General features: G+C 41.3%; 1 protein-coding gene across 3 annotated transcripts; it reads left to right on the top strand.

Annotated features, from left to right (window-relative positions):
- Positions 1 to 531: 531 nt before the first annotated feature.
- Positions 532 to 13398, top strand: LOC106599129 (palmdelphin a). Of its 3 annotated transcripts, none has more exons than XM_014190209.2 (9): positions 533 to 693; positions 6698 to 6749; positions 6860 to 6940; positions 7221 to 7339; positions 8364 to 8478; positions 8620 to 8644; positions 8762 to 8866; positions 9015 to 10448; positions 12629 to 13398. In XM_014190209.2, the coding sequence occupies exons 2-9, from the start codon at positions 6705 to 6707 to the stop codon at positions 12667 to 12669; spliced, it is 1965 nt and encodes a 654-aa protein (XP_014045684.2). In that variant the 5' UTR covers positions 533 to 693; positions 6698 to 6704; the 3' UTR covers positions 12670 to 13398. The 3 variants fall into 3 exon arrangements, with proteins under 3 accessions (XP_014045688.2, XP_014045684.2, XP_014045685.2); XM_014190210.2 differs by having other exon boundaries at positions 534 to 693; positions 8792 to 8866; XM_014190213.2 differs by lacking the exon at positions 8762 to 8866 and having other exon boundaries at positions 532 to 693.
- Positions 13399 to 14274: the final 876 nt, after the last annotated feature.

Raw genomic sequence — 14274 nt, 5'->3', positions numbered from 1 at the left:
ATGGTGTGCTTTAGGACCATGTGGACGACTCCGAGCAGTCGGGTAGGCTGTTTGGAGTGGTTATCCGACTAGATAAAAAAAAAAGAAATTATGTCCCCCCCACTTCTAAAATCAAAGTTGTGCCCCTGCATCACAACCTTGAAAATACATGACTTCATTCTTTGGAATACTGATCAGTTTTATGTAATAACTCCAAAAATAGAAAAGTGCATAGGGACGTTTGATGCATATACTAGCGCAAATCTGGTTGAATCAACATTTTTCAATATCATTTAAACTAAAAAAATCTATGTTATGACTTTGAATCGAGGTGGAAAACTGATTGGATTTGCAAAAAGTCACCAATGTAAGGGAATTTCGTATTTTTTTTTCAATCAAATTTGAACCCAAATCCAATGACATGGTGACATTTTTGGTTGATTTCACGTTGAATTCACGTTAGTGGACAACAACCAAATGTGACGTTGGCGTTGAACTGACATATGTGCTCAGTGGGATACAACACTTGCCCTGTTGCTATTGGTGTAAAGGCAAGCTGCCAATCATGCCTTCCCTTGGCTCTGTTCAAGCCACCCGCGCTGTACCTGACTGTCGCGTTGTTTAGGACAGAGCGCTTTACGCTGTCCACCAATAGTGAACTTGGGTTACCAAGGCATTTATATTCCATATCCAGCATTTGTTCACGCACAACTGGTGAGTGTTCTTGCCATTTTCTCAACCCGTTTTTGCTTGGCAATGTTGTAAGATAAGGCTAATAGCCTAACCACCGATCAAGCAACATTATGGACTAAACTTTAAAATCCTGTTGCTGCTCTGTATTTTGCTGTGACAATATAGGTCAATTTAAGATCCTGCATATATAACTATGCAATACATTATAACTTTGTATTGGTTTTAATCTGAGTTCGTTATTTTAAAATTATTTCAACATAAATTCACTCTCATATGTTCAATTGATCTTTTAGCTTGCATGTTTAAAACAATTGGACAGGCGCACTGCGTGGTCTCCAGTAATCTCTTAATGCTTCATTTTAACCGCTTCAGTTTTTACCGCCAGTGTTCCTGTTCTAACATGCGAAGGCATGGGGATTTATTGTCATTTTATAGGAACTTTTACTTGGGACACTGTTGTTTCACTCATGTGAGAGCTGCAAAATCACAGTCGACTATTCCTCAGTCCAATGTTTGTGCAGTGTACTCAAGCGCGTGTTCTCCTTTTGTTTGATTACTTGTGTGAATAAACTATTCTAATTTACCAAAGTAGGTCTAGAATATACAGCATTTATGTCTCATCGTTTGGGCATTCTTTGTGCATCTAGGCTATGTTATAGACAAATACTTTGCATGAGCTCTATACCATTGGAATGAAATACACACCCATTAAATAATAGCATAAAGCATAAAGAAAATGACGGAAGAATGCACATGAAATTGTATACTACAAATATGCATACTGTTTTACCATCCTACTGTACATGTGCCCTTTTGAAAACCATGTGTCCATGCAGTTATTGTTGTGGAAGCAGATGCCCCAACAGATTTGCTGCCTGGCTAAATCACCGCAGTGATCAGCTTAGGTCAGGCAGCTTAGAGAAAACCTCCTTCCACTAGAACTGTCAGTCTGCCTGAGGAGGGATTGGAGCTGGGAACTGACCATCACAGTTTGTAGCTGCCACTCCTTCACATTGGGACATATTGGGGACATATTGAAACACATCCGATTGATCTGGGCAGGTGCTGATGAAGAAGTAGCCTATAATATGTCTAGAAAGAAAATAAAAGAGTCTGCATACTGCAATGCTCTATAAGCGCCCAAGTGTGATATATCAGGCCAGCTAAACAATGTGTCTCAAACCTTCTCAGAAGTGATGAACTAAGGGTCAAAGCGGTGTCCAGCCAAATTAGGCTGGGTTTACACAGGCAGCCCAATTCTGAGCTTTTTTTCACTAATTGGTCTGAAAGATCTGACTTGAAAAGATCTGATGGGATTGGTCAGAGAAATGCAGTCTTTGTCACATGTGGGAGGACATATGGCACAGTTCAAAATGCTGACCAGGGTTGGGATCAGTGAGTCCCATTTCAGTTCTTTCTAATCAGGAGATTAATTGAAATTCCCCTTCAAGAACTGAAAAGTGCCATTCATTTTCAATTAGGATTTTTCTAATGTATTCTTGTTTAAAATCATATTTTGACTTTTAATTTTAAACAGGAAAATCGTTTCAATTTGAATTTCATTGTTTATACAGAGCTGTGTGATGATGTCACTTTGTAATCATGATAGACATACCTGGCCCTATGCCACGTGGCAATATTTCATCACAAGGGCTTTATGTCAATAACATTTACAACCATAACAGCTGCCCAAATATTTCTACATCACCCCAATTTCCTCCTACAATATCAGAGTAGTGTATCTCCCATGCCCTCATAGAAGAACCCCAAAAATGTAATAACATGTAAATGAAGAACAAGAACTGTACTTTAGTTCAGTCACCTGTTTGCTTATCTCTGTTTTGAAGAGACAGACAGACGCATGCTTTGCCGCAGAGTGCAACACTTGTATATTGTTGTTATGACCTCCTATTTTTAGACTCTCCTTGAGTTTACAGTGTCTTCAGAAAGTACTCAAACCCCTTGAATTAATCCACAGTTTGTTGTGTTACAGCCTGAATTAAAAGTTGATTAAATATTTGCAAAAAGTCTCACCCATCTACACACAATACCCCATAATGACAAAGTGAAAATGTTTGCACATTTTCTTGGAAATGAAATACAGAAATATCTAATTTACATAAGTATTCACACCCCTTAATCAATATTTTGTAGAATCACCTTTGGTAGCGATTATAGTTGTGAGTCTTTCTGAGTTAATCTCGTAAGAGCTTTACACCTGGATTGTGCAACATTTACCCATTATTATTTTCAAACGTCTTCAAGATCTGTCAAATTAGTAGTTGATCTTTGCTAGACAACCATTTTCAGGTCTTAACATAGATTTTCAAGTAGATTTAAGTAGAAACTGTAACTTGGCCACTCAGGAACATTCTCTGTGTTCTTGGTAAGCAACTCCAGTGTAGATATGGCCTTGTTTTATAGGTTATTGTTCTGCTGAAAGGTGAATTGATCTCCCAGTGTCTGGTGGAAAGCAAACTGAACCAGGTTTTTCTCTAGGATTTTGCCTGTGCTAAGCTACATTCCGTTACTTTTTTATCCTGAAAAACTCCCAAGTCTTAACGATTACAACCATACCCATAACATGATGCAGCCACCACTATTCTTTAAAATATGGAGAGTGGTACTCAGTAATGTGTTGTATTTGATTTGCCCCAAACGTAACACTTTGTATTCAGGACAAAAAGTGAATTGCTTTGCCACATGTTTTGCAGTATTGCTTTAGTGCCTTGTTGCAAACAGGATGCATGTTTTGTAATTTTTCTGTACAGGCTTCCTCCTTTTCACTCTGTTAATTAGGTTAGTATTGTGGAGTTACAACAATGTTGTTGATCCATCCTCAGTTTTGTCCTATCACAGCCATTAAACTCTGTAACTGTTTTAAAGTCACTATTGACCTCATGGTAAAATCTTAGAGCGGTTTCCTTACTCTCCGGCAACTGAGTTAGGAAGGATGCCTGTATTTTTGTAGTGACTGGGTGTATTGATACACCATCCAAAGTGTAATTAATAACTTCACCATGCTCAAAGGGATATTTAATGTCTGCTTTTTTTTACCCATCTATCAATAGGTGCGAGGCATTGGAAAACCTCCCTGGTCTTTGTGGTTGAATCTGTGCTTGAAATTCCCAGGGCGACTGAGGGACCTTACAGATAATTGTATGTGTGGGGTACAGAGATGAGGTAGTCATTCAAAAATGTCCATTCAACTTATTATGTGGCTTGTTAAGCACATTTTTCTCCTGAACTTATTTAGGCTTGCCATAACAAAGGCTTGAATAAGTATTGACTCAAGACGTTTCAGCTTTTCATGTTTCATTAATTTGTTACAATTCCAAAAAACATAATCCCACAATGACATTATGGGGTTATTGTGTGTAGGCCAGAGACCAAAAATCTCTATTTAATCCATTTTAAATTCAGGCTGTAACACAACAAAATTTGGTCAGGGCGTGTGACTACTTTCTGTAGTTAGGGTGAATATTGTAGTTAAGGTTGCAAAAGAGAAACTTTCCCCAAACCCCCCAGTTTTTGTTTATTTCAGAAATTCCAGTTAGAGGATTACCAGTTGAACAGTTGAAGTCAGAAGTTTACATACACCTTAGCCAAATACATTTCAACTCAGTTTTTCACAATTCCTGTCATGTAATCCTAGTAAAAATCCCCTGTCTTAGGTCAGTTAGGATCACCACTTTATTTTAAGAATGTGAAATGTCAGAATAATAGTAGAGAGAATGATTTATTTCACTTTTTATTTCTTTCATCACATTCCCAGTGGGTCAGAAGTTTACATACGCTCAATTAGTATTTGGTAGCATTGCCTTTAAATTGTTTAACTTGGGTCAAACGTTTCGGGTAGCCTTCCATAAGCTTCCCACAATAAGTTGGGTGAATTTTGGCCCATTCCTCCTGACAGAGCTGGTGTAACTGATTCAGGTTTGTAGGCCTCCTTGCTCGCACACGCTTTCTCAGTTCTGCCCACAAATGTTCTATAGCATTGAGGTCAGGACTTTGTGATGGCCACTCCAATACCTTGACTTTGTTGTTCTTAAGTAATTTTGCCACAACTTTGGAAGTATGCTTGGGGTCATTGTCCATTTGGAAAACCCATTTGCAACCAAGCTTTAACTTCCTGACTGATGTCTTGAGATGTTGCTTCAATATATCCACATAATTTTCAATTCCTCATGATGCCATCTATTTTGTGAAGGTCACCAGTCCCTCCTGCAGCAAAGCACCCCCACAACATGATCCTGCCACCCCCGTGCTTCACGGCTGGGATGGTGTTCTTCAGCTTGCAAGCGTTCCCCTTTTTCCTCCAAACATAACGATGGTCATTATGGCCAAACAGTTCTATTTTTGTTTCGTCAGACCAGAGGACATTTCTCCAAAAAGTACGATCTATGGTGGTTTTGGAGCAGTGGCTTCTTCCTTGCTGAGCGGCCTTTCAGGTCATGTCGATATAGGACTCGTTTTACTGTGGATATAGATACTTTTGTACCTGTTTCCTCCAGCATCTTCACAAGGTCCTTTGCTGTTGTTCTGTGATTGATTTGCAGTTTTCGCACCAAAGTACGTTCATCTCTAGGAGACAGAACGCGTCTCCTTCCTGAGCGGTATGACGGCTGCGTGGTCACATGGTGTTTATACTTGCGTACTATTGTTTGTACAGATGAACGTGGTACCTTTAGGAGTTTGGAAATTGCTCCCAAGGATTAACCAGACTTGTGGAGGTCCACAATTTATTTTCTGAGGCCTTGGCTGATTTCTTTTGATTTTCCCATGATGTCAAGCAAAGAGGCACTGAGTTTGAAGGTAGGCCTTGAAATACATCCACAGGTACACCTCTAATTGACTCAAATGATGTCAATTAGCCTATCAGAAGCTTCTAAAGCCATGACATCATTTTATGGAATTTTACACGGTGTTTAAAGGCACAGTCAACTTAATGTATGTAAACTTCTGACCCACTGGGAATGTGATACAATGAATTATAAGTGAAATAATCTGTCTGTAAACAATTGTTGGAAAAATGACTTGTGTCATGCACAAAGTAGATGTCCTAACCGACTTGCCAAAACTATAGTTTGTTAATTTAACAAGAAATTTGTGGAATGGTTGAAAAACGAGTTTTAATGACTCCAACCTAAGTTTATGTAAGCTTCCGACTTCAACTGTATGTACAGAACATTTTACCAGTAGCCCCCATATTCTCCTCACTTATCAGACTGATATCTCTTTCAGGTTCCTACCTCTATGTGAAGAGCAAATATAGAGGCTGCTGCTGAGTCATCCCATTAAGGGGGCTGTCTGAGAAAATAGCTAGTCTAGAATATCTGTGGAGCATGGTGAGAGACAGGAAGTCTGCGGTAGGGCTCACATTTCGTGGAAAGATGTAAGGAGAGACCAGGGAGATGCTGGCATGCCCTTTCAGGGCCATAGGTCATCACAGTCACTGTCGCTGTCACCACACACAGAAGCACACCCCTAAGGTACCCCAGAGTGCATTCGTTTTTGCACTTTAGGATTTTTGTATCGGCATTCTGTGTATCGGCATTCCAGTTGGAGACTCTTGCCTTGTAGGTCAGTACATTTCTGTAATAAGATATTAGGGGCCTGAATGCCATGCTCTCTCAGACCAAAAATGTAGTGTGTTAGTGGCTAGACCAGACTCTTGTTTCAGTTCTGGTCAGGTAGAATTGAGTGTGAAATCCCTTAGTAATGATTAGGTCATTTGTCATCTGTGGTGGAACTCAAACCCTCTTGTTTCTAGTCAAATTTTTCAAGTCACATTTTCAAAGGGTGTCAGTCACCACTGGCACTATTCCTTGTTCACCTGTTAAAGGGATAGTTCACATAAAAAGGTGAAGTATCCCTTTAACCTTCCCTCTCAATGGATTATAAAGCTTTATTCACTTTATGACTGGTATGTGTGTCAATGCATCACTTTTTAGCTGCTGTTTTTATTCCAGAGTTCCCTTCTCATCGCCATTGTTTTTTCTTTCTTAATTTTTCTTTGGTCCAGGGTCAGAATGGAAGAGGCAGACCTGGTCAAGGAGCGGCTCCAAGCCATAACGGTAAACTGACCTCTATTCCTGGTTCTCTTACAGCAAATCAACAGCTGAATAATATCTGTGTTAAGTACTTTAAGGTTCACAACTTTCTTTTTTAAATACTTTATCTGCAGGATAAGAGGAAAGTCCAAGAGGACATTGCTCATAAAAAGCTGGAGATTGACAAGGAGAAATTAAAGCTTCAGCACTTAAAGGTACAGTTAGGTAATTTGACCATCAATGAAGTGATAACATTATAGTTCATCTTACTGTCAAATTGTCAAACCACATTGTTTCAATAACATTTGATTAATTCGTAACTATCTAATGACAGTGAGAGTTCCAGGTATCAAAGCTTGATGACAGTTTTTAGATTTTATGGAGAATCATTGTGGTTGAGCAGTCCATTAAAGACATATGTTAGAGTGCAAAAATAACATGTCAAACATGACAGTTAAGACATAATGCTGTGTCACCCTCTCTTACTTTGAACAGAAAAAGTCCTTAAGAGAGCAATGGCTCATGGATGGAGCAGCCATCCAGAGCCCACAGCAGAGAGAGATTTTGAGGGGAGATCAACAACAAACTAAGCTCCTCCAGACCAGCATCCACAGGTACAGTAAGCCAGGACAAGTGATGCTCCACTTATTCCTGTCTAAACTGATCTACAGTATGTTTACATTGCTGTTTTATTAACATGGCTGCCTGATGGAATATAGGCCTTGGTATGTCGAGATATGTTTTAGCAAATGTTTCATCTTGGATGCTTCATTCGATTAAACCTTACCCATGTTAAATCTGCACCACTTACGGTGAAGTGTTGCTTTTAAATGGGGACACCGCTTTTATTTATTTAATTTCTATGCTCAACTGACAGGCACTGCATCACGTTGCATGCATCAACACCTTGGCAACATGTATTGGACTGTCTGCGGTGAAGGGTAGCCCATCAACTGTCCAGTTAGACCTATAATTGTCTGTAGGTTGGTCCAAGTGGCAGTCAGCGCGTTCCCTGAAACCTCTAAGGTGCTGGTAATAAGACAACAGCAGCGTGAGCTTCAGGTTCACTAACTCCCGTAACTGAGATGGAAGTAACAGAGTTGTTTTTTTTACCTAACGAAAACCACCTTGGATTTAAACATATAGGCATTTGTCACTATTAAAAGGTGGTGTTCTGGCCTTTTTGTTTCTTTAGTAAGAGTGAGGGACATCCACAAATAGACTCATTCTGCCCTCCCCCTCCTGATCCACCCATCTCAACTGAATGGACACTTTTTAGTATTTCACAGGGTAGGTTCCAATCTGTTAGGGTCGTACCGCTTTGGGGTATAGCCATTTGGACTGTAGGTGTCAAGTGGCAGGGTTGTGCTATTCTAATGGGGTGATTTAATGCCAGTTGGGTGGGATAGCACAGCATTGATGGGGTTGGCAGAGGTGGGATGCCCGAGTGGTTGACCCTGAGTCTGTCTGCTGCCAGCCATGATCAGTTTGCCAAGTTACACCTCTGACGAGATTAGAGCCAGAAAAGGAAGTCTTCCGAAGATGAGAAAACTGTCAGTTCACTGATCCGTTCTTTATCCCTTCTCCGCCTGTCTATGAGGTGATATGACCTTTGACCTTTTCTGTCTCGGCTTGCAGGATTGAGAAAGAGATTGAGGCTCTGGAGAGGGAAGAGACGATGATATCAAAAAACGAGGGCTTCATACTGAAGAGACTGAAGGCTATTGAGAAAACCCCTGAGGAGATAATAAAGGTACTTGGACATAACATAATTGACATTGAGATATTTCTGGTTTAGATGTTTTGCTTTGCCCACAATGAGGGTACTGTTAATCTGAGGTTTTGTTGATCTGAGTTGTACCTCTAAAAGTGCTGTTTTTATGTTGTCTTACAGGAGGCAAATGACAATTTCAAAGAAGGTAAGGCCTTTTGCTAGCTTGCTGATTGCGTTATTCATTTAATGTATTTGATCAAGCATGTTACACTATACACATAATCATTGGTAATACAAAACACATAGCTTATTTTTTTCACAGAGCCAATCTATATTTCCCCAACTACTCTAGATGTCCCAAAGTTCTACAAACCTCAAATTTCAAGGAAGCAGTCCTTTAAATTTAATAAGGACACACCCAAACAAAGTAAGAAACTTCATATTAACATTTATTACAACAATAGCGTGTACTGTAGATATGTCAAAACCCTATTTTTATCTCATTTCAACCCATCTCTCTCTCCATCTCTCCCTTCCTCGTACTCTCTGTCTCTCCTCCTTCTCTCCTCCTCCAGCCATGTTTGCAATGGAGATCAACGTCCAGAAGGACCTCCGTACCGGGGAGAGCCGGGTCCTGTCTACATCCACCGTCACCCCCCAGGAGCTCCAGCAGAGAGGGGTCAAAGTCTACGACGACGGCCGCAAGTCTGTCTATGCCCTGCAGTCTGACGGGTCTCACCTGGGGAATGGAGTGGATGAGCTCAGCCCTATGGAGGTGGAGGAGCTGCTGCGAGCAGCCACAGAACAGAAGAAGTCTCAGAGAGGACCTCGGGGCCACCAGGGCCATCAGGAATCAGCACCTGCATTCGACCCCAACTATAGCCCTCTGGGCCACCAGGAACCAGTGCCTGCATTCTACCCCAACTGTGGCCCTCGTGGCCAGCAGGAACCAGTGCCTGCATTCTCCCCCAACTGTGGCCCTCGTGGCCACCAGGAAGCAGTGCCTGTATTCTCCCCCAACTGTGGCTCTCTGGTCCACCAGGAACCATTGCCTGCATTCTCCACCCCCTGTGGCCCTCGGGGCCACCAGGAGCTCAGCCCTATGGAGGTGGAGAAGCTGCTCCGAAAGGCTATAGTGCAGAAGATGCCTCAAAGCGGAGCTTTCCCACAGGACCGTCAGGTTCACCAGGAATCAGTGCCTGCATTCTCCACCACCTCCGGCAGGAGTGCCTCGGCCTCCAACAGGCCCCAACAGAGTCATGCTAAAGTCCTCCAAGGAACCAATGGGAATGGGTATCAGCAGGAGTTGTATGAGCATGACGTCCTCTCCAGGAAGGAGCTCCACTACATTGATGGAGTCCACTACTCAGGGCCGGAGAGTCTCTCCTCCTCCCCTCACCTTCCAGTCCCCTCTTTCATCTGCAGGAAGGACGAGGAGTACTACCAGCCAACCAACGGGTACAACCAGAACCCTTTCTCCTACGGCGGGGAGTTTCACCCCACCCACAACTCCTACCATAGCCCTAGAGAGATCCAGCAAGGCGGGATGTTTTACAACTCGTCAGCTAAAAAGGACCAGAAACCATCTCCGATCTACCAGGAAGACTTGCACTTCAGTATCCTGAACGCCATAGACACATCTGAGCCTATCACTGCAATCTTTATGGGCTACCAAACCGCCAAGGATGACAGTGGACGTGGTCTGGGCTACGAAGGGTCCATCCGGGCTGAGCTTGTCGTCATTGGCGATGAGGATGGGGTGGACGAGAGTAACCCTCAGCTTAACACCAACAACCTGGATGGATACAAAAACTGGGGTTATCATCACTCTCAACCTCAACAGAAATTAATACAGTACATGGCAGAGCCCACCGCTAATATTAACGCTATCAATGCGTCACCGTACACAGCATCAAAGAAGTTGGTCTACCCTGGTCAACAGGCCAAAGAGGCATCCTACCCAAATTCAGACGGACAGTTGGACAGGACAGAGAAGCACTCAGCCCCAGGTATCAGAAAGATTCAAAAGATTCAAAAGAGAAAGAAGCCATGCTGCATGCTCATGTAACCAACCTGCAACTGTTGACACTAGCTAACTAACATCACTTCCTTTGCTTTGACTGACAGCACTTTTGAGGTCTCTCATTTGCTGGCTAGTGTGTTGAACTGTATGCTGGGTAGTTGGCTTCTCTGTTGCATCAGTTTGTTCTTGTCTTAATCATTGTAACACAGACTGACCTGAAACTCTCATTCTAATCACACTCTGTCACTGTTTACATACATAGTGATGTTGTGTATCCATACCAGAGCTTGTTTTGATACTTGAAGTCAAACTCTGCCTCTCTCTAGTGGCTGGAAGGCAGTAATGCTGTAACTTTGGTTTCCTATAGGAGGCCAAAATGTGCTTGACTGCTTGTATAATATGTAAAATATTATTGGATATTTTTTATGTTTCTACTTTTGAATAACAAACCTAGAATTTACTTTTTTACTGACATATTATAAATAACTGGTCTGAAGGTACAGTGCAAATCAAATGTACACTCTGATTAAATAATTGTTTTGCACTAACTTAATATTTATTATTTCGTATGTGTTTTTTTAGAATCTCTTTTCCACATTGCGAAGTTGTTATGCCATGTCTGTACTTTGTATACTTACAGTAATATGCATGATAGCTTGCCCTGTAACTTAAACTGTAATTAACTCATTATTGACTGCCTTAATCCTCTTGTGTAACAATGATCTGTTTGATTTTGTGTGTGTGTGTGTGTGTGTGTGTGTGTGTGTGTGTGTGTGTGTGTGTGTGTGTGTGTGTGTGTGTGTGTGTGTGTGTGTGTGTGTGTGTGTGTGAGAGAGATAGAGGTTGCGCTTTTTGAAATAAACATAAACAAATAAACATGTAACAATATGAACTGAGTATACAAAACATTAAGAATAATTGATCTTTCCATGACATAGTCTGTCGAGGTGAATCCAGGTGAAAGTTATGATCCCTTATTGATGTCACTTGTTCAATTCATTTGAATCAGTGTAGATGAACGGGAGGAGACAGGTTATAGAACGATTTTTAAGCCTTGAGACAATTGAGCCATGGATTTTGTATGTGTGCCATTCAGAGGGTGAATGGACAAGAAAAAAGATTGAAGTGCCTTTGAACGGGATGTGGTAGCAGGTGTCAGGCACACCGGTTTGTGTTAAGAACTGCAACGCTGCTGGGTTTTTCACACTCAACAGTTTACCATGTGTCTCAAGAATGGTCCACCACCCAAAGGACATCCAGCCAACTTGACACAACTGTGGGAAGCATTGGAGTCGACATGGGCCAGCATCCCAGCACAACTCTATCAACACCTTGTAGAGTCCATGCCCCGATGAGCTGAGGCAGTTCTAAGGGCAAAAGGGAATGCTAATGTCAGAATAATTTCCTATACATAACCATCACTGTGTTATTACTGATCACTTCACATCTGAGGAGTCAAAGGAAGAGGGATAAGACATGCGTTCCACCCACCCACCCACCCACCCACCCTCCCCCACACACACACACACACACACACACACACACACACACACACACACACACACACACACACACACACACACACACACACACACACACACACACACACACACACACACACACACACACACACACACACACCCAACAACACTTTCACACCATCTGACAGTGCTAACGACCTTTCTGTCACCTCTCATGATCTCTCTGAGGACAAGGATAGTGGATGGTCTGGACCTTAACAGACTTAACGGTCCAGACATCAATCAGATCATTAGACATGGATGTCTCCCGAACTAAGAGGCTTTTAAAAGGAATGTGTCATCCTGTAATATGTGATTGAGACACACTTATATAACTATAATTTGAGTTACATAAATGCTGATGACACATAACTGAGGACATACACCAATCTTAGCTCTCCTGGGGTTGGTTCAGACAGTGTTTTTCCTCACAACTTTGTCTGCTTGGTGAGTAGGCTATTGGAAGGGTGGTGTTACTATACTTCACAGAAAGACTTGTCCCATACTTTTGTCATGAGGTTATTTCAGGACACGCATTATTATACACATAACACAACTAATCTGGATGAATCTCAATTAGTCCTAATTGATGTGATATGATATTTACATGGTAAATGTGTTTTATTTTCTCTTACATTCTCTACAGCTTCAAGTACGTGTATGGAGAAACCTGAACAGTTTGTGTAGAAATACTCCACGCAAGACTCATCAACCCTTCAAGTTCCACGACGAGAAGGAAGAAAAACATCTTTGCGCAACACATTCGACTAACACCAAGCACACTTCTGTGAGGCCATCAATAGCTAAAATCAGAACTTTATATTTGGATTCTAAATATAATTCTCAATATAAGGTTCTGTTTAAAAGTGTAAAACATGTTTGCTCATAATGTTTCCATACACAGAGTATTAGAGCTTAAAATATACCAAGGATGTCATTTCGAGAAGGAACAACCAGACTAAAACAGACTTTTGAAGGGAATCGCTGATCTTAAATGAAAAATCTGCTCGTTCAATGTTCCTGAAGATATAAGTGCATTTGATGTTTACTCTCCAGCCTTTATGCTGCTGCCAGATATATTTTCCTCCTCTACAGTAGGCTACCAGCCAGCACTTTCGATATGCTAATAAACCTTTTTAGAGTGCCTTAATGTCATTTGCTGTTGAAACTGTAATCTGCTTGCGTATTTGTAAAAAATAATCATGCTAACTAAATAATTAAAAAGCTAATTGTCACACAGCAAAGGAAATGCCAATAAGTCGCTGAAACAGATTTTCTTATAATGTCCATTGACAAAGGCTTTGATTTAAATAGAGTGTGGTAATGTGATATTAACTTTCTTTCAGCTCAAGGGGAGGACGCTGCAGATATTTGTCGATATCCACTATAAAACACAGAAACCAATATATATATATACTGTCTCGTGCCTCCAAATGTCTCTCACTTAAAATATAATTATCTTCACTGACCCTATAGAACAGTGTTTCCCAACACTGGTCCTCGAGTACCCCCAACAGTACACCGTTTTGTTGTAGCCCTTGACAAAGAAAAACCTCATTCAACTCAGTGAGGGCTTGATGATTAGTTGACAGTTGAATCAGGTGTGCTTGTCCAGCATTACAATAGAAAGATGTACTGTTGGGGGTACTCAGGTACTAGGGTTGGGAAACACTGCTTTAGAGGAAAGATACAATGTGATGGCAGAAAGAAAATCTATATTCACAGACCTAGCATTTAAAATCCCTGACAGGAGTAGTATTTGGTATTTTATAAGGATCCCCATAAGCTGCTACTAACGCAGCAGCTACTCTTTCTGGGGTCCACACAAAACCTGACAGAGTAGCTAACAGTTAGCTGTGTAGGAGGCTGTGTGGGGGAGTCTTTGTATTCCATCCCAGCTGTTGGTGCCATGCATGTAACAACAACACATCAAAGAGTCAGGTTGTTGTTTTGCATCTTTATCCTGCTACTGCTGCTGCTCTGAGCCAGTGTGATTAATGAGGATGAAGGAGATTAGAATGTCAAGTTGACAGATGTAACACGTGCCATATGTGATGATGAAAAGTAGTAAGTCCTTTGAAAAGGTCATGTTGGTGTGTGTGTGTGTATGTGTGTGTGTGTATGCAAGAGCTACGCTGAGTGTACAAAACATTAGGAACACCTATTCTTTCCATGACATAGACTGACCAGGTGAATCCAGGTGAAAGTTATGATCCCATTTTGATGTCACTTGTTAAATCCAATTCAATCAGTGTAGATGAAGGGCAGGAGACAGGTTAAAGAAGGATTTTT

Source organism: Salmo salar, chromosome ssa03 (genome assembly GCF_905237065.1).
Source record: "Salmo salar chromosome ssa03, Ssal_v3.1, whole genome shotgun sequence".
Lineage (NCBI taxonomy): Eukaryota > Metazoa > Chordata > Actinopteri > Salmoniformes > Salmonidae > Salmo > Salmo salar.
Note: the sequence above shows the minus strand (reverse complement) of the source record. Positions and strands in the feature narration are given on the sequence as shown.